Below are 21,470 nucleotides of genomic sequence, written 5' to 3' on the forward strand. Positions count from 1 at the left end.
CCCGCCGCCGGTGGGGGGGGGGGGGGGGGGGGAATCCGCCCTCTGTTCCAAGGCAGAAAAAAGTATGAGAGAATTTGTGAAAGTAGTATTTTTTCTTGTTAAATGAGAATACACAGTTTAAGTTCCTTTTACATGCAACAGCTCTATCAAAACAGTAATCATCCATTCATTTCTGAAGCAATCTTTGTTCCCATATCCACCATAAATAAGTCATGCAATAAGAACAAAATTTTCTCCATGACTTACCTCATTCTTTTGCAGAATGCTGCATTAGAGAAACAGAAGCAAGAAACAATGTTGATCACCTTGCCATTAAAAGACATAGTTCAGTTTTAAAAGGTTCTGCCCATGCAGTATTAACTGGCTGGGTCTTTCTACAACGTTTGCCTCCTGCTGAAACGTTGCAGGTGTACTCTACAATGCCATTTAGTTACCGCTTGGTTTGGAGACTGGGACAAGCAATAAACACCAACTACTGAGATATTCACCTCAGACCTTTATCCCTTACTGCTTGGAGAAATCTAAATCTGTTGTTTCCTAACATCTGGACACTTGCATATAACAACACAATACAGATGGCATTCTGTAAATAATTCTTAGTTTGGGGTTTTTTTAAAGACAAAATCCTAAGCAAAGCATCAACAACAGATTTTTGACATTAAAACTTCATTACATTAGTTGATAAACGCAGCCAGTGGAGCACAGCCAACCTTTCTCTTCATCCACAAAATAGATCAGAATCCTCTTTATTCCGCCACAGTGGCATTGGTGCTTATGTATTAGTGGTATGGGCAGATGATACGGTGGGACACAGTTAAGACGTGAATTTGTAGCAAGCCAACAGCTTCATGGTACTGACCAGGCATAAGCTTTTACCTCAAAGATAATCCAAGAAGTCACAGGGAATGATTTTACTGAGTGTATGCCATTTTCAAATCACCCTTTTGGAAAAAAACTTGTGAATATCCTCAGATTTCTGTTAACTTCTTAAGCATGATGCTGAAATGGGTATACAACGTTGATGACTAAGATCCTTTGAAGGAATCGATGATGAGACACTGCTGCTGGACTCCAGCTGCTCACCCCAGCAAGTCCAGATCGCTCTGGGAGGCTCAAGGACATACAAGCACATGTCTCAAGTGATGGTGTGTTCACTTGAGATTAATATCAAGCACTTGAATTTCTCCCACTTCCTTTAAAAAAGTCTGTCTCAAGCTATCAGAGGCTGTACAACCAACGGAGTGGTGCATATTTTCCTGTGACAGGCATCGGATCTCCAGGTCTAGCCAGCCATAATCTTGGGTACCAATTCAGTCTCAAGTGGCAGCTCTACAAACTGTATTATAATGCACTTTCAGAGGTATACCCTAGAGGAGGCTGTTCTGGAGCCTGATACCTCTGAGAACTTCTAACACCAGATATGCAATAGTCTCTTTAATTACATAACTTAAGCCACATAGCTAACATCTCTTCTTCTGTAAGCCTGTCCATATATATAATGTGTTATTTAGATAATTTTCAAAATGTTGTCTTTCATGTCACAGCAAAACAAAATTATTCATAGTTTTAAAGGCTTAAAATCTTTCTTCCTGTCTTTTTTTTTTGTTAAGGTTATAATCTGGTCTAAATTAAAAGAAAATTATGACTAAGAGTTTGGAAATTCATTGAAGAAGAAATGGTCTTGGGGGAAAATGTGGAAGGAAGCTGCCAATAGAAAAATTCAAGTTTTTGATCTCCCAACCGATTCAGTCCGTCGCAGATGCCTTTAAGGATAGGTGGTGAGAAGAGCCATCAGCTAGATAGTCACAATAGACATCTATCAACTTAGTTGCTTCACATTCAGCTGGAAGAAAGATCAGCTAGAAACTGTTTGAGAAGAACAAAGAAAAACTTCTCAAATCAGAACATAATACGGTCTCACTGCCAAGTGATCAAACTTAAAGAAAAGCAGAGATAAAATCCTGATTTTTGTGTCAACACTGTCTTTTAAAAGCAATCTGGATTCCAAGTTCAAAGCCAAATTCACTGGCTGACATAATCTTTACCTTCAGATATGCATCCTGAATGCCAGCAATACTTAGTATACCTTAGAGGGGAGAGGAACCCTGACTATTCCCTTGCTTTGCAGTCGTGCGTTTCCACAGTCACCAATAACATGAAAAGATCACAGAGCTGCCCAGTTTCTCTGTCTTGACCTAGCTGCACAATGCAGCAATGTCACAGTACTAATATTAAAGGCTCAAAGTTCTTCCCAGAGGTGCCCATGCCATCCCTTCCCAGGGCAGCAAAGATTTTTAAGCAGACCTAGTCTGGGCTATCTAGGCGGGCAATCTCCACAGACCTGGGGTTCAAGCCTTTTTAAAATTTCACACCAGCTGAAGCACAAGTACAGTATACACTTTGCCGGTAAGCACACGCTCAGGGATGGCCAAATCGGATGCTATGCCAGAAAGAGAGAGACATCGGTGCTCTACACAAGAACCTAAAAGGGATTATCAGCCTTTCCAGAAATGTTGACATCTTATTATTTTAACCCACTAAGTGCCTACCAGCTTCACTCCCTTCCGCCCCCCAAATAAATTATTAAAGTCAAAAGGTTTAGTTCATGTCCCACACAAAGTTCCAAAGCTGCACGGAGCCCAAGGACAAATTAAGAAGGTATTTCCCTCATTTCTAGGCCTCAGGCAGTTTATAAGAATGCAATCATAGCTCAGGTAAAAATATTCAAAATTCAGTATGTTTAAATAAAGTTTTACGCAGCTAAATTTTTAGACAACCAAGCTTAGTATAGATATTTTTATCCACGTATCAAGAGAAAAAAATGCAGCACAAGTGTCTGTTTGTCAGTGCATGGCATTGAATGCTGCTCAGTAATTCTTGCATTTATTTCAGCAACATATGGCTGACCTATGGGTAATCTTAGAAAGATTTTTCAACTTCAGTGTAAAAAATTTAAAGGGAGGGAGAAATCTCCATATCCCTCTGAAATCTCTTTGAACAGTTAAATAACCTTACACTAAGCCAAGCTCTTGACAAAGCCAACACACTTAGACACAGCATTTTTGTGAACCAGAAAAGCACTACATGGCTAAGGCAGGAGTAAAGAACACAATCAACGATTCATTGAAGTTAGCAGATGGGACTCAATATCCACAAATCAGCTGAATCAGTAGGTGTCATTTTTGCACTGTCACTGCCTTAGAGTATAACTGTACTTTAATCACATTTTAAATTCTTCCTGCCAAAAAAACCCGTGTATTCTTATTATGCTCACAACTAGATGACAGCATTTAAGAATTGTTTTTAGAGAAATATATAGAGCACGCTTAAATTATGCTGTAGATACCTCAAGCAGCTCTGAACAAGAATTATTATTTCTAGGTATTGTCAACACCTTTCCTGAGGATCACACGTGCAGTTAAATCATGAAAGAAACTGCACAAATCCCTTCTTCTCCCGAGGAGGTTGAAGTGCTATCACTGCCACCAGTCTAGGCTTTGTTTTGGAGGGTGAAAGAGGGAGGCAGAGGGGAGGATAAGGTTACTGAAATGCGCCTGGAAGGTAAGTCTTGTAATATCTTATTGCTTCAACTGTCTCTGACCTTGTCAGTTAGCAAACCACACACAAAACAACAAAAAAAACCAAACCAATGCTGTACCGGGGTCTGTTCAAGGTACCGGATAATGGCGGATATTACCTTTCATGCCAATGATCACAGAGAGATATGAACTCAAGTGCAAGCTCCAAGACGAATGGAGGAGGGTGGCTCCTCCCTGCGAGACTCCCGAGGGCTTGGCTGCCAAGTGATGCGCTCCCTCCCTACGGGAGCTCCCACAGCTGCCCGTGGGAAATACAGCTCCCTACGGGAAACCGCAGCGTTTCCACACCAGGATCTTTTTCGTCAAGCTATTAGGGAAGATGGTGGGGAAACTCGGTTCCTGTATGTCTTGTACGCCCACAGTGACCAGGTTTTTTCCCCACACTGAAGGAGATCCAGCAGAGACTGAGGAACCGAAGCGCAGATGGCAGCAAAACCAGACTGTTGTGATACGGGCTGGATGCGATGCAGCAGTGTGGGAATGCAGCTTAGCTGGATGTGCAGAGTGATCGAGTTACCAGCAGAAGTACTTCTAAGGCAATGTGGCATTGGTAATCAGGAAGGTATTTTATACATCTTTGCTGGGCAGATAGGTGCAGTCTTGTCTCCCTAATAAGACGCGCAGCAGATATCTGCTGATTTTTCAGAGGAAGCAGGTATTTGCTGCATCATCTCTGCCTTCCTCCCTTCCAAATGAGATTACAGTAATGTGATATACATGGAGCTATAGTTTGTATTTATTTGTAAGCTGCAAATAGCATAGAAAGCTGTTGACTCTTAAAAAAACAGGAGAAGAGGATTCTGATAATGAACCAATGAAAATTGCTTGTGAACCTGTGCTGGTCTAAAGTGACCTCCAGATTAAAAATTAACATGTTGGTTTCGACACACAAAGGATCCCGTATGATCTGGGAGCACATAGCACCAGCTCTCTTTCCCATCATCAGAGCATCATAGTTTTCATCAGATAAAATGTGCAAATACATGTTTCAAAGCACACTCTTTCTATTTTCACGTTGACAACTAAAAACTAAAACACTTCAGTGTTCTCTTTTTTTTTTGCTATTCAACATTTCAAGAAATAAAAAACGTTGTCCTTTGCTGCCTTTAACACTCCCAAGATGTCACTTGGAAGGTGTAATTCATGGCAACATTACCTGTTCCCTTACCCTCTCACAGAACTCCTTCATAAACAGCATCCCCTAGAACAAAGATTCTGACAGAAAACACATTTTAAAGCCTACCAATTCTAACTGAATTCTACCAAAATCCCAAACTGATTTTGGCATAAAAATACCTTCATACTGAGTTAGTAGGAAAGCTCAGAGAACCGCGAGGAGGTCCCTTCTCAGCAGTCACGTACCATTCCAAAGAAGCCTGGTCTGTCCTCGGGTACATGAAGCTCTGGGTAGACGTTCTCCAAGAACCATTTGAAGTCCTTACATTTCAGCTTTTCTCGAAGGAGTCTCCTTTCTGTCACATCTCCGTATGGTTCCTGAAAGAAAAAAAAAGATTAAAAAAAAAACAACCAGAACAGACGCTCTCTTTTAAATTATCTGTATACATTATTAGGAACCGTATGCTAAAGTGACGAGTAGAACTTTTAGGCAGGAAAAACCCCCATGTTTGGGTGCTGGATTTGATTTCATTATCCTTACATTTGTTAAATGTTGACAAAAAAGAATTGGAACGGTGCATGTAAAACTTTAAAATATTCTAGAAGACAGTTCATCTGAGAAAACTCCCCAAATCCGCAAGTAAGTAAGTCCTTGAATACAGATTGCTGGGAACTGAGAAGGCGTATTGGAAAATAAAACTTCCTTTAGCCAGATAATTGAAAGTCTCAAGTTAATGAATCTTGAGAATTTTAAATTATTCTACCATTATGTTCATTTGCAAATTACCTGTACAGACAGTTTTACACTCAACTGATGAATTTGTAAAATCTGCTAATGTTTTCTTTGAACTTCATAGTTTTGGGGTGTGGGGAGTATGAAATCTTAAACCTCCAGAGAAAAGCTTTCATTGCAGACTTTTCCCTGTCTATAGATTGGAGCAGAGATCACATCTTTTCATGTCTGTCTTCAAAAAACCATCTTTATATCGACTAGGGACTTCAGACAGTCAGGCACAAGATACCATTTGCAGCCCCCAGATTTTTACAGGTAACTTGACACACTCTTTCATCAAACCACAAATATATTTGCATTTCTCAAAGCTGTGGAACTATCACTGAAAACACAAAGCAGATGTAAAACAGAGGCAGAGATGCCCGCTTGAATAACAAACAGCATCACATATTAGCTCTGAGGTCTGAACATTAATCTTGAAGCGAAACTTTACGGAACCAAATTCTGCAGCCATACCATCAATCATTTTCCCATTATGCTACGGAACTGAATATTTGGGTTAGATAGATAAAGTAAAGGGGCCTGAAGTCAACCGCTGCAACAAGTGGTGCACAGAGCGTTACAGAAACCAGAGTGCATTGGCGGCAGCTTTGATACATGCGAAAAACCACACGAGCCTCAGCTTACGCCCACCGTGTTACAATACACCAATATGCAGAGCTTCCAATACTAACACATAAATATCTTTTAAAGTTAAAGTTCTGTCATCGCAGACATCAGCTGCCCAGAACTTTACAAGAAAAACTGTCAGCATTTATTGCTGTTGTCTCTTGGTGTATGACAAGCAGAATCAGCCTGGCATTGCCTGTGAGCTCCTGTCTTTGGATACACAAAACCCGTATTCCTCTCAAAGTCAGACTCTAATAATAAAACCTAAATGGCTTTTATGATGTTAAAGTAAAACAATTATTACAAATGCATGGACTATAACAATCTAATTACCCAGTTTAATCTAAAGGCACGCGAGGTGGAAGCTAACCAAATTCAGCTTCCCCAGTCTCCTCCAGCATATCTTTTAAAAGCTTAAATGATTTCAAAGGCATTTTTTCCCCTGGCACGTCCGTTGGGGAAGGCCACTCAAACACGTGGGGAGCTCCCTGTCCCCCTGCCTGGTCCCGAAGCTCTGGTCCGGCGTAGCCAGAGGTGGGTGCCCAGCAGCCCACCGCAAGGACGTGCTCCCCGTGCACAAAACCAGAAAGCCGGCACTTGGGAAAGCTTTCCACGCAAAAAGAAGTGCCCGGGAAGATTAAGCACCTCCAGAAACAAGCAACAGCAGAGAATTATTTCTTCTAGGCCTGAATTTTGGACTTTGTGCCAGAGGTTCATCTGAGTCATTTCTAGACATTGTGAGGATATTTCAGTGTTATTGTCTTCCAGCCTGCAGGCCCCTCACAATAAATATATCCAAGCTATGAATTTGCACTCTGCTTTACTGTTTTGACCCACTCAATTTTCACAGTATTTATCTCCTGAAAAATTCTGCAAACAAACGAGCTTGTATTTTCTTCCTCACGGAAAATAAAAATATTAACTTTTTTTTTTTTTGAAAAACAGTACTGAAACTTCAAATATTTTATTAGGAATATTTTCATCCGAGTTCCTAGGACTGATTTTAATTAATTTAATCTTTGCAATATTGATTTTTTTTTTTTTTAATCAAATGTTGTACAGCAGTAAATCAAACAGAAAAATCCATTTTGTCTTACACCAGTCCAAAGTTTTACAAGACAGGTAATTTTGCTAAAGATTATTACCATGCTGTTCACTTAAAGATCTACTGTCCATTGAAACTTGTTGATTAGCATTCGATAATTGTGTGTCTGTTCTGTAATTCTTTATTGATAGAATCCTGTATCAGTAGTTTCACAGAAGTGCATATTTTAGGCTAAACAGCTCCCCCTTACTTGAGTCACCTTGCTTAACTTTATTCTTTCATTTATTCATTCATTCGTTTAATATTGACAGAGATTTGGCCACCTCCTAGTCTTATGGAATTTCTGATTTTTTCCAAGGAATTAAAAATTAACTATATATACACTTATTCTTTGTTTGGAAAAAGTTTCAGAAGAAATAAGAAATAAACATAAAAGCACTTCATGTTAAATATTAGCTAAATTAATAGTTATTTCATTGAAGACAAATTGTAGCGAAATTCCAAGAACAATGGACTTGAACTCACCAGGCGAGCGTGTGGGTTTCGGTGGTAATAAAGTTCTTTATATTCATCCATCCACACTTCAGCTGCACGCACACTGTTTGCCAAAGCTTTGGAGCGTGAGTACGGAGCTTGTTTGGGGAAAACGTGACCTACATGGGAGCAAGGGTGGATCTCGAGACTTCCTCCACACTGCCATATCTGAGCAAAGAATTGACATTGTGCATCATTAATTTGAATCTTTGTAAGCAGAAGGATACAGTAACAATAAGCCTTTGTAAGGATAACACCTTCTCAAGAATATCACAGCATACTACTATAAGCAACTTATACAATAATTTTGTGTCTCATTTGATGAATAAGCTGGATAAAATTACATCCTTTTGAACTCAGAGCAAATCACTGGGAGTAACAAGGAGATAACCCCATCTCTGGTTTTCTCTCGTGTGCAATTATCCCTTTCCTAGCTTTACTTTCTCTGAAGGCACGATAAGAAATGGTCCACAATATTTCCACAGGTCTAACTGTGGTCTACAATTCAAGTTATACAGGCATTATTAAAAAAGAAAAAAACAAGAGAAAGAAAAAAAGAGGCATGTTTCTTTTCCAAATTAACCATGCTAATAGCCACCTCAGAATGAAACCAATGACCGATAACTGATTTCTTACCAGAAATCTTTGCCTATATACTACTGGAAAGCTGACTTGACAAAACAGGTCAGCTTGTCATATCATTGGAGAGTGGTAAGTTGCATTCCCACTTCTATATTCACCATGTCAGAGAGAGGCATGGGTGCCTGGTCGTAAAATAAAACTAACTTTTTTCATTGGAAAGCTGGGAAAGGAACCCCAGACCCAACACATGAAAAGAAAAAGCAAAGTAATTCTGTAACTAACTCATGGTGGTGCAACCAACAGCAGTGAAACAACCTCCCCTGTCTAAAGCAATATTCCTACTTGCTGTCAAGGAAAGTACTTGAACCTGACCGTGGAACTGGCAGAACTCGCTCTGCCCTTGTGCTCATCCTCATGCCTCTGGCTCCCCAGGTCAGGAGATGTACAGCCCTCGAGATAGAGCCCATAAATGACGACCGAGTGAATAAGTTAGCCTCAGCACACTCTGCAAATTTTTGTAACGATACTCTTCTCCTTTGAAAACCATGGACTTCTGGCAGTTTATCTACACAGCCACTTTCCCATCATCCATTCTGATCTCAAGTTTGATGTAATGAAAGCACGGCTATGTATTTCCTAATTAATATTGTGTGACCGCAATGTGGCAGACACCATTTCTGAAGGGTGCCTGAAACAAGGTTTCTGAAATTTAGTCAGATGGCAGGAAATGTAGGACACATTGCTGCACTTGAACAAACTTAAGGCTATCACCAATGGCTCCGACAGACTTTCTGTAGAAGATTTTTGAGAACTGCCACTCCAGCAAGCTAATCCTCCTCGTGTATTCAACGATGCATAGGTGGCAGCTCATCCTTCCTTTGTAAATGGAGGACAAAGGAAATTAGCTGGGATATGTTTAAAGGGTAGAGGTTTGCTCCCTGGCAACCTTCTTGTATAACACATACTTATTTAATGACATGTTATTCAAATGAACACAGCAGGAGTGAAAGCTATGAGGTAGCAAATAAAACTTCTGTACCTAACAATGACAAAAGATCAGTGACGGGACTTTTCCCACCCTCTCCCTGGGACTTTTAGGGATCTAGAAAGTCAATACAGATGAAGGCTTTCAGCATACACAAGACAGATGCTGTCTTCAGACTGCTAATTTTTTTTTTTTTTTTAAAGTTACTTAAGAGTTCTCTCAAATTTCTTAATTTAGAAATCAGTGAATGCTGTCTCTATTGCTTTGGTTTTGGATAATGGCATCAGACCTTTACGCGTGGCACAATACTGTGCTTAATAACAAAACGGTAGGCACTCTAATACATATGTTTACTTTTAAAACAGACAGTTTCCTTAAAGGTCTAGGTAATTAATTATGCAACTACAGGGAACACTGGATAATCTTTACTTCCTGGATTTAAAATTTAAATTTCTTGCTTTTTGCGTAAGGTTTCTCTCTTCTTTTTTGTTGCTTTTCAGGGAAGCAGTATATTTGTCATTTGAACAGAAAGATTATTAAAGAAATTATACAAGAAATCTAGAATTCTGTACTGATCTTTTAAACAATTTGCGTGTTTTTGCTTGTAAATTACACTACTGCTATTTTGAAAGTTGCTATGAAAACAGCTATCCACTTTCACTTTAAGATCTCCCTTTTTGAGATTTGTTTCAAAACAACAGCTTTCTTAAATTAATATTTCTAGATTCAAGATTACTTTTTTAAAGTTGAAATTTATCACGCAAGATTCATCAGCAAATATTAAGCACCATTAAATTTATTAAAGTTTAACAATTTCCATATTCATTATATTCCATATCAGCTTTTTTTTATTGATAATTACTGTTTTGATGAGTCTGGTTTTAAACAAGATACAAGGAACGGACCACGAAGACTACTGAAGTAAAAATGTACAGTTAAGAAGGAAGCACATTCTTCTACTCTTCCATGATAAAGTCTGACTTAAATGGAGTAAACCAGACTGACCATACCTCTGTTAAACTGCTGACAGAAAGTGAATTCCACAACAGCTGAATTTTAAAATCCTGAATTTCTTTAAAAAATAACCGCAGGTTGCTAAGCAGTGCTCATTAAATTCTGCTTCTTTCATTAAAACAGTTCAAAAGTTCTCATCTTCCTATTACAAAAAAAAAAATTTGAATGTATTTCAGCTAAACAATTCCTCAAAAGGTTTATTTATTTTTATTTTAATGGAAAACATTTCGACCTCTACATAAAATCAGGTAGAAATGAACAGCCATAAAATAAAGCAAGGAATTCAATAGAGAGACTAAAGTTGATTACTAAATGCTAAATAAGTGACGCTGGAAAAGATTCTCCCCTAAAAGTATTTCAACCTTCTGTAACAGAGAAGCACATTAAGTTTCATGTATATTTTGCATGCTCACGTGCATGAAAATATGTTTCTTTACTAGGTCTGGCTACCTCGCAGCTCTCATTATAAAAGCATACTTTTTTCCTTCACCACAGAAAGAAAACAAGGTGACATTCCTCTTTACTTTCACTTTCATCTTGATGCATGCACACTATCGATATTTTTTCTTTTCTTTTCAGAGACAGATGGTGGCATTATGAAAAGCTACAGTAAATGTTCAGATCTTGCCTTGCGATTCCCATCCCTGCCAGGGTCTCCGGACAACTGACCTAATGCTGGGTCAATGAACGCTAAATAAGAAAAGCTCTATAAGCTCTACCACCTCCATTCCAACATTTTAGGACTCTCTGGAAGAATGAAAAAATAATATTTAAAAAAAAAAAAAAAGGCTGCTGAATGAGGCCAAACTGTGCAAAACACTCTGTTCCTGCCCCTGGTCTGCTGCAATTTTGCTTGCGGCTGAGCCCCCTGGCGTGGTGTTCATGCGTGATCTGCTGGGAGCTGGGTGGGCAGAGGGGCCCCCCCAGCCCCATGAACCCATCCTGCAAGACAGATTTCCAGACATAAAGAAACATTACAAAAAGATCAGAAAAGAGAAGACCCCAGGCGACTGGAGGTGTATCATCTAGGCTCATGGACAATGAAATTTCCAACAGAAGAAAGGACTTATCAGTAAATAATTTTGTCTTTTTGCACACGCGTGGGTTTCTCTCACGCCGTGATGGTGGGTTGAAGGACAGACCACAGGCACATCAAGTGTTGGTCCCCAGAAACAAACTTACATTGCAGTGTCACTAGCAGGAATGGGGGGAAAAAGCTGCAACCAGGTTCTCCTCACTCCATGTACAGGAAAGGGGAAGATGAAAGAGCATGTTTTGCATCCCTCAAAGAGGAGTTTCAATGCCCATTATGCCCATGAAGTGAAATTTTATCCAGCCAAATAGCATTAAGCAATTCGAAATCAAGGCACATTGACTCGATCTTGCATTCAGCATGCAGCCTCCATCTCTCTTAGTCATCACGCTTTTAGCTGAAGCTTTGTCCTTGTTGCACCTCTCAAAACCACAGAGAATTTTTTCAGTTTAGAATAATCGAAGTATGAGAAAGAGAAGGCTTGAGGACAGGTCCTTTCATGTCATCAGGAGAGGGTGGTGTTTTCAGAGACAAGAACAATGAATTAATTTACAATGTTTTTCAGTTACCCTGCTCCTAATTTTCAGGTCTGGCAGGCCTAAACCACAGAGACAACAGAATTAACACTGATTTATCCCTCTTGACCTTCTTCGGCACCATGGGCAGCCAGAACACTGCAGTTAAGCAACATCATAGCGCTCTGCCCTCTTCCACAAAAACCCTCACCACAGGAAGCATGAGTACAGGGGCTTGAAATCAAATCGAGGAGAGCACATCACGCGCAATTTGGATCCAAATGCCCAGATCCTCCTGGCGATCTGCACTAGCAAAATTAACACGCCCAGGCACATCCGCTGGCCGTTGCACGGTCTGTCCTGCAGAACTCCCCCAGGAGAGAGCCTCTCCATCCACCTGCAGCGAGCCCCATGCCGGAGCTCCCACTCTGCCTCCTCCTTGAAGCACCCCTCTTACCCCCCACCCCAAACCACGTCCCCTCTCTCGGCCTGGTGCACGACAGGCTGCAGGACTGCCCTGAGCCCCCGGACTTCCACACCAGAACCAGTAACATCGAAAATGAGACTTGGTGCCAGATGTCAATGGCAATGATAGCTTGGGGCTAAAGCAGCAGCCAGTGCAGGGCACTTCTTGTGTTGTACAGGGCAGCCGTCAGGCTTGTCCTGTCTTGCAAGACTCGGTCTCCCAAAAAGCGAGACACGACGAGCAGAAAGCCAAGAACTGCATGCAGAGAGGGCCGTCTTCCAGGCTTTCTACAAGGAGCTGTAGGAAGCTCCCGCAATCCCATCGCAGAGGAGAAAACTGCTGGCTGCCATCTGGGCCGGTACTACCCCCAACTCCTACTAGTGAGGGGGCAACCATTCTGGTGCCACCAAATCTGTGGCAGCCAGGGCCACAAAAGACCGCAGACATTTTGACAAGGTGAAACAGATCCTGTCATGTCGAGTTCTGTCAACTGTGGCTGTTGTTTCCAAGCTTCTGCTTTGAGACCAGTGCCAATTTCTGCTAAGAGGCAGAACATATAGTACTTTCAAAAGCAGCACCCTCTCCACCTCACGGGTGCTCGGTCTGGTTGCACGTACACTAGCAGACACAAACAGGTACCTGCAAGAGCCAGTCTTGCTCAAGAGATGCATGTACCCAACATGCTTGCTACTGTTACGCCACATTTGTGGGAGGTAATGTCATGCTCCCTGATGTAGCTCACTGCTAAACTGACAGTCTCCTGTCTCTGCTAATTTGCCTGCTGCAGTAGTGTCACAGCTGAGAAAGTAAGAGACACAGCAAGCCTCAGGTATGGCAAGCATCTGTACCCAAAAATGCACGACTCCCTCATTGTCATCACCCCTTCCAATCCCTCAGTAAGCAAGAAAAACAATTTTCCCTTGCCAGAGTTAGCTGGGGATGGCGTCCACCACCAGGCTGCTTTCCAGCTTAACCTACTTTGGGTTGTGACAGATGATGAGCACGATCATTTCTTTGGGCCCCCAAGTACAAACCCAATCTATTGCTACTTGTGGCTCCCTGAGCAGCCTCTCAAAAGGAGGCATAAAAATAATTCCATGAAGAGCCATTTCATAACTCCTGACCCCATGACTAAGCAATTATCCCACAGAGAAGAAACCCCTTCCAGAGGAAAGAGGGGACCCACTGCAACATACACATCAACGTGGGCTACACCAGAACTGGAGAGAGCTGGGAGACTCCTGCTTCCGAAGCTCACAGAGCGGATGGAGGTGGGTAAGCTGTTTTGAGCTTCAGGTGGACGTCTGCTAATTTACTGACCAAGACAAGCAGGCTGTGTGTCTGGACTTCCACACCAGAAACTTTTCCCTACGTGAGAAAGAAGGTGGTCATGAATTCAGATCAAACAGCGATTCCAGCTGAGAAATCCCCCTTCCGAGAGAAACCATGTCACCTCTACGTCTGTGCTTATTATCCTCCCTAATCCTTTTCCTTCCTTATTTTTGTGCCCTCTTTGCTAGGATTTCTGCACTACAGGCAGCAAGTGAGACAGTCTGCTGATGCCTCCTTTCTCATGAAAGTGGTTTTGCAACATTAAAGTACTATTTATCCCTGCTGTAGCCTGGCAAAAAACAAACCAAAACCATCAACTCTTCCGTCCCACAATCCAGTGACACACAGAAACGCAAATATGACCACAAAACATAACTGATGATGAGCAGAAAACACAAGGGAAATCCAGGATACTGAGTGGTGAACTCCCTGCAAGCCAAAAACATCTCTGCAGTGTACCTCTTATACCACCACTGGGTTGCTTCAGCAAGCTAAGTGTGATATGGGGCAAACCACAGGCAGCCAGTGCTCAGTGGGAATCAGCAGCAGCACAGGTAACAGCAGAGTTGAGGACAACACTGTTTTACTTGTCAGTCTGGATTGGCTTGTATCTCCTCTCTCTTCCCCTGTCATAAATCCTTTTCATTCCAGCTATCTATCTGCCTCACACCTGAGCGCTGGTCCACCCTCCGGTGGGGCATAGCTCTACAGTTCCTGGAAGATTTTCCCCATTGCCTTTTACAACCTTTACACAAACTTTTCCTGAAGTGAAACAGGGTAAAGCCTTAAAGCAGTGCAGGGGTTGGCTTGTCCTGCCCCACTGGTAACCGCCACCAGCTGCCTCCTGCTCACTCCATCAACCACAGCGAGAACTCCGAGTCACATTAGAGAATTATAAATGTTTCTTTCCAATGATCCTCTTCAAGCCACAGAATGTAAACTTCATCCACTAGTAAGTATCACACCACTACTTACACTTTATACTGGCATTCAAAACAAAGACGTGTTTTTAAAAATTGTTTTAAAATGGCTATTCGGAAGGAAAATAAAGTTATCATGAAGTATGAGAACAGAGATTCAGATAGACATCTGCCAAAATATTCTCTTCTTAACACTTGCTTAGTTGCTTACATTACAGCTATCTTATTAAGTAAAAGGGTGTGAAGAAAGAAACTTGGTTTTAGTCTCAGACAAAAAACCTTTCAATTGAGCCACTTACCCTAAATGAGAATTCAAGGTTTTCTCCTCCCCAGACTTCCATTCCTGTGTCATATGAACCAAGATAATCAAAATACTTCTTGCTCACAGAAAACAATCCACCTGCCATGGTCGGAGACCTATAAAAGAGAATAGTAACTCTGAATTGAAGGAAAAGCAAAAGAAGTTAAATTTAAAACCCAATGCAATGGATAAAAAATACAGTATATTTTTATTTTCCATTTTCTCAGTCTTTTCTGGATACAATGTAACAGTCAGCCATTGATCGGTTATCATCAGGCCATTTAAGTTTAATTTTGTAGTAAAAAATGGTATCTGAAACAAGCTCCAGAATGTATTAAAATAAAAATAACAGTGAAATCAGAAAAGATAAACACTGTGTTAATACAAATTTTTGCAATCACAGTGCCTTTGTGAGTGACAATAAATGACTAGTCTCTTACCTCAAATAGTAGAACATAAACTTTTTTTGTTGCAGAATTATATTAGTCAGCTCTGAAATTCTAAGTGCAGTATCCTTAAGTAATAAGTAAACAAATATTTGTGCTTTAGTAATTAATAACAACATTGCTGATCCCATTAACATCAAGTGGAAAAACTCTCAGGCATCAATTGAGCAGAATTAAGTTAATATAGCCCCTAAAGAATTTTTTTTCTTTCTAAGAAGATCTGCCCATCTGTATTTTTTTTACTAAGTTTGGGAAAAAAGTCAGGGATCAAGACCGGATCATCGCAGACCAGACGGCCCGGAGTGACAGCACACTTAAGGGATGTACTTTCAGTAGGGCAGCGTGTGCACATATACATAAACTTGTATTTGTTCAATATTGTTCCCAATTATTTACAGTCTTAGAAAATGGCCCTCTTTAAAGCACCAAGTATATAATGCTGGTTGGAACTAAATTCACCTGACACTTTATGAATTTTACTAAATTGCCGTTGAGGTAAATATTAACAAAGGTAGAGCCATCAGTTACTCTTAATCTGTCAAAACAACTTTTACCAGCCATCTTTTTGAAGCAACACTCTCTTACACTGTCATATGCTGTTTCAAAGAATAGAATGAGATGAGGTGAGACAGAAGGAAAAAAAAAAACCCCAAACTCCATGACCAGTCAAGCTCTTCTGTCTCACTCCAGACCTTGTCTTTCCAAACACAGCTGTCAGTGGCACCACTCTCCGCACTGCTGCTTTCTCCAGACACTTGCCAAGCTCACAGTCCTCGGGCTACCATGAAGCTTTATCCCTCATCGTTTTCCCCTTGGCATGCCAAAGACAATTTTTGTCGTGGAGAAGGAAAGCATCATATTTAAACTAAAGGCTTTAAAAACATTCACTCTATTTTGAAACTTTTTTTTATGGAGGATGTGGACTAATACATGCTGAGAAGGACTAAATTACTGCCTCACTTTTCCCATTTAAAAAAAAAAAAAGTTCTCTCAGTTGAGGATAAGTTCATTAATATTTGTGAAGTACTGGGTATTATTATCACTATAAGCAACCTAGAAAAGACTGAGAAAAATTAATCATTCTGTATTTGTTGTAGACCATAAGGTAACAGATTATAAATAAAAGCAAGGACTAACAAAATCGTGGTGTTAAAAATGCCAAATAGCTGCTTCATTTCCTACAATAAACTGCTGAAATACAGCAACTTCCAAGTTGAACATAGCAGACCCTCAACCTTCAGGATTTTGCCTACAGTGTCCGTTTTCCAGATGCATTGTTGGTACTCTTACATCACCTCTCCTAAAAATAGAGCATGGAGTGACAATTAATACTCACTAACTGCAACTTGTCTTAAAATAAAACAAAACTAAAACCCACAAGGAAGATATCCACATGAGCTCCTGTGAGTCAGCCCTTCACAGAAACTACGGTGGGTAGAGCTGTATCATTTCATCCCAATAAAGAACTGGTTCACCTTTGAAAACAGCACAAGGAACTACCGCTACAGCACAGATAAAGTCTTCAAAACTACTTTTGCCTTCTTACTGGTTGATGATTTTTCTCCCTTTTTCATCGTTGACCACGATACATTTTTTTACAACGCAGATCTCTCTGCTTTGCACAGAGGACATCCTCCCATGTTAGTTACTCAGTTACAACCTTTCAGTGTGCTGGTAAGCATCTGCGGGAGTTTGCCTGCAGCAGTCAAGAGACTACTTGCTCAATAAGGATTCCATATGGAAGATTACACAGAATTTCAGCTTTTAGAGCAATATTTTTCCAGGAGCATGGTAAGCAGGAGCTATTTTGGAAAAAAGGGGAACGAAACAAAATATGTAATTTTTAGTAATATGCTCATTTCTCAAATATTTTTCAGCACCAGGCATTTCCAAGTGAAATCAAAACCACTTGTAACATTCACAGTTTCATAAGATGCATAAAAATTAACCTGATCACATCGGTCTTGGACTTCCTCCGTTTTTGTTCTCTTTCAGGGGTACTATGCCAAGTGAAGACCAGCCGCCAGTCAAATCCACCAATCTGTGGCTCACCAGCATTTCCCAAGTACTCGAATGTATTCCAGTCAATAACATCAATAACAGGGCAGACGACAGCTGATTCTTCTTCCGCAATCCTAATGTGTTTTTAAAAGGAAAGGGTGACTTCCGTTAGAAACTTCTCTCAAAAAACTAGAACTGTCAAGAACAGAGAATGCTTAGAGATACCAAACACAAAGTTTTGCACCTTTTCAATTCATGCTGCAATTAGATCTCCACCAGTGAAACACACATGAAGGAGGCCTCCAGAAACCCTGGCAACATAGGACGTAAAAAGGAGAAACAAGATAGTACTGCGGAATGACATACCTATCAGCAAGGCTGATCTAAAGATAGTTAAGATCTTTATCATACTAAGAATACACCAGAGCTGACATTTCTTGCAGGTCTACTTCTGCAAGGAGATAAACCCTTCTTCCCATTTCTCAATACCGTACAGGGTTTTCTGGATTCCTTTCCAGACGCATTTGCCCTTACAAAATGCAGTGGGTTCCTTTGCCTTCACCTCAATTTCTCAAAAGGCCTCTCGGTACTAGGAGACATCAACTTCAAGAATGCAAGCTCAAGCTAAGGTCATTCTCCTAAATCACTCTTTAGCAATCTGCTCTACACTAGTCTTAAACATCTCCTGTTAGTTCAGTGAAACAAAATGATTTGTTTGACTTTAAGATGCTGGTACTTGTTTTAGCCTTGCATCTTCTGATTTGCATATTCCAGAGGAGAAGGAAAACTGAACGCGTTATATTGCCAAACAAGGAGGAGCTGTGATGCATCTGTCATTTGAGGGGAGCTAGTTCCCCGAGGGATTATTAAGTTTAAAACTCGCAGGCTGACCAAGGGGCTCTGACTCTGATATTAGAGCAGCTTGTGTTGGTTAAATGCAGCAGAGAACTTCCAAAGAAGTATCGTCTGAGCTGAGAAAGACTGCCTTAAATATGAAATGGTCTCTTGTTGCCGGAGGGAAGATGCAACACCGCTGTTTTCTTCTTTATAATCTCCCATTGAAATCCTGTTTGGTAGAGTGCATAAAAGGGCTTACACAAATATTGCTATCTCCTGTCTCACTTGCATAAAACTTATATACAACGCAATGAGAATGATACGTACACAGAGGAAACAAAAATCCCAATAAAATGTAAAAATGCTTTGTTGCTCCCATAAAGGAAAAGGAGTAAAAATTAGGTAGCTGGCATGTGATCTCAGTTATGAAAGGAATCAGGTAAGTGAAAAGCCATCACCTTTTACCTAAGTTAAGAATTAACTAGATGGTACAATGCACAGGCAGTTTACAAATACAACTATGTTTGCATTGCAAAATGCTAACACTGTTGTACTGCTCCCATATATTTGAGTCAGATATGGCATGCAAACATCCCCTTAGAGATGTATGTCTGCATGTGCAGCAAGAAGGGCAAAAACTCCAAGACACATCCAGGGCTAACTTTTTACAGGTGGTTAAGTTATTACACTTAAAATTATCCAAATCCTTCCTCAAGATTGCCATCTAGTGGTTTGCTGAAGAAGTGAAGAAATTACAGAATCGTCTCCACAGTGATGTACTGTTTCTTCAGAGGACAGTAGTTAAAACCATGCTTACGCTTTGATTTTTACCCCTTTTCCTTTCTTCATACTATCTATACTGTTCAAAGTTAACCTACAGTTATCTGGAATATACTTGGTATGAAATTTAGAAACAAGTTAAATATGACAATTTTAAGAAAAAAAAAAAAATTCTTATTCCAGATGCAATTTCAGATGGACATGGGGAGTTTGAGAACACAAGTCCCACTAGGAATCAGGAAGATTCACACACATTAAGACAGCATGTGCTTTTGGAAACCTCTCTCCAGGTAGAGAGAGATGGATTAGCTCAGGACTGGGACGACGGAGTTTATTGACTTCTCTTCCAATCTGCTTGTGTACGCTGCCCTGCAACAGGGCATGTCTCGGCACACGCATCTTTCCAGACCTTCTCACCCACCACCCAGGCTGATCGAAGCAGCCACCTTTCCCAAGGTAGTTTCAAAGCTGGGGGAGGATTCCTCTTCCTGAAAACAAAACTTTTCTTTCTCTAAAGGAAAAGAGCAGCCTTGTCCTTGGGAGAAAAAAATCCTTCCACACTTCCACTCGCTACTCCACTACCACGAAACAAACACTCATGGCGCCTCAGGGACCAGACTTGGGTAACCTTCAGCAAACATCTAGCAAGAACCATTTTTCCACTGCAGAAGTGTGCCAAACTGTCCCTTCTCTTTCTGCAGTGGGACAGAAAACCAGCCCAGAGCATAACCTCACCTTGCCAGCAGCGGCTCCAGCCAGCCCTCGTGGCATTCGCAGTGGCAGTCCAGGAATGTCAGGATGTCTCCTTTCGCCACGGATGCCCCCAGCAGCCGGGCTCGAACCAGCCCCTCTCGCTTATTTGCGCGGATAAGACGCACCTTGCGTAAGCCAGCCACATAGTTTTCCAAACTTTCCTTTAAATGTTCTGTAACAAACAAATAAAATGCAAAGAAAGAATATAGTTCTGGAACGATTGGTTTACGTCATGCGAGAGAAAGGTCTTTTTTCAGTAGCGTATTACTTATAGCAGTGCCTTAAAGATACTGGCATTTTGACCTCTGAATCTGCTATACCACCTACGTTAGGAAATGACAAGGAAAAAGCACAGAACTTGGATGGATGCAAATTGCAGTTACTTTCAAGAAATTGAATGTTTCATATTTGCGTCTGCAATTAATTCCCAAATTGTTAAGTGCTTCTCAAATGTTACGTAAAACTTTTTCCTTGTAAAAGGTTTATTCTTAACGCAATCCATGCGTGGTGGAAAATGCCAGCATTGTCTTTGTGTCCCATAATTCAAATGAAAACAGATAACCAGGCAGCTCTCACTAAACTAGACACCAGGGCAACCTTGGAGCAATTGAAACTTGCTCAAATTAGGAAGCCTGAAATGCTTTGACCAGACTGTAGGTTATCTATGTATGCAAGCACTCATGTTACAACACAGCAAATGTGCTTCCCCATTCTAAACATTTGGTCCACAAGTCAAATTTTTCACTGGCATGCTACAAGAAAAACTATGTTCCAATTAGATGCCTATGTTGTACAATTTTACGGTATGTCACCCAAACAGGCTATCTTTTTCTCCTGTGGACTGGCTGAAAAAAAACATCAACAATCACCATTATTTAGAATTATTCTTCCTACCTTTGTCACTGTAATCATCTACAAGGATAATTTCTTCCAAAAGTATATCTGGAGATGTCTCAAGAACACTATGAACAGTTCGCAGAAGTGTTGACCAAGCCTCATTATAAAAAGCTATCACAACGGAGGTTTTTGGCAGGCTGTAATAATCATACTTCTCCTCTCTGCATCTGTAAGGGAGGGGATTACATTTAGTACAAGTGCAAAAGCATTTGTTAATTTTCAGAAAACTATTCGCAGATGAAGATTTTGTATGCTATTTACTAACTGCAAGCAAGAACATACAAAGGATCTTAAAAGAACTGTATGTACACAGAAAAGTCATGCAAACACTTTCAGGAAGCTGGTCTTCCAGAAGTCCCATTTCTGCAGCAGCATTATGACTAAAATTCTACAACCCCCCAAAATGTCCAAGAAGAAAAATAATAGAAGGTATTTGGGGCTGGTGTATGTGCAGTAGCTGTCTTTGTATAATACCACCTCAAGTAGAGGAACAAGCAATGGCCAAAACATGCCTCAGGTTACAGAAAGGAAAAAAAATAATAAAAATATAAAACTTAAGTGGGGTAAAGCAGTAGCATAAATTACTGATAACTTGTGCTTTGGAAAATAAAACAAGTGCTAGACAGTAAAAATACAACTGTGAAGGAACAGCAACATATAAAGAGAAAAAAAAAACAGCAACAGAGCTGAGATGTATGTACACTGAAGCAGAATTTGGGAAGACCACGGAACTGCCAAGATATAATAGTGAAATCCACAAAAAACACAGACAGACATAGAAAGGCATGGTTTTGGCTCTAGGGAGAGCCAGGAAGTTTGCAAACCTTTGGATTAAGCTCCAGAATGTATTTCCTATAAATACATATATATGAACTTCCCTAAATGAACATAAGGATGCCAAGAATCTTACAG

General features: G+C 40.5%; 1 protein-coding gene across 1 annotated transcript in view; it reads right to left on the bottom strand.

Moving 5' to 3' along the window:
• The window catches only part of GALNT12 (polypeptide N-acetylgalactosaminyltransferase 12), a 55,174-nt gene that overhangs the window by 12,318 nt on the left and 21,386 nt on the right, over positions 1–21,470 (bottom strand). Inside the window, exons 2-7 of the mRNA XM_010583586.1 lie at positions 20,556–20,725; positions 19,644–19,833; positions 17,240–17,425; positions 14,843–14,960; positions 7,688–7,864; positions 4,962–5,093 (exon numbers count right to left, since the gene is read on the bottom strand). Of these exons, the coding sequence (XP_010581888.1) occupies positions 4,962–5,093; positions 7,688–7,864; positions 14,843–14,960; positions 17,240–17,425; positions 19,644–19,833; positions 20,556–20,725 (973 nt within the window). The remainder of the gene's footprint in view (positions 1–4,961; positions 5,094–7,687; positions 7,865–14,842; positions 14,961–17,239; positions 17,426–19,643; positions 19,834–20,555; positions 20,726–21,470) is intronic.

Source organism: Haliaeetus leucocephalus, unplaced genomic scaffold (assembly GCF_000737465.1).
Source record: "Haliaeetus leucocephalus isolate CR32 unplaced genomic scaffold, Haliaeetus_leucocephalus-4.0 Scaffold915, whole genome shotgun sequence".
Lineage (NCBI taxonomy): Eukaryota > Metazoa > Chordata > Aves > Accipitriformes > Accipitridae > Haliaeetus > Haliaeetus leucocephalus.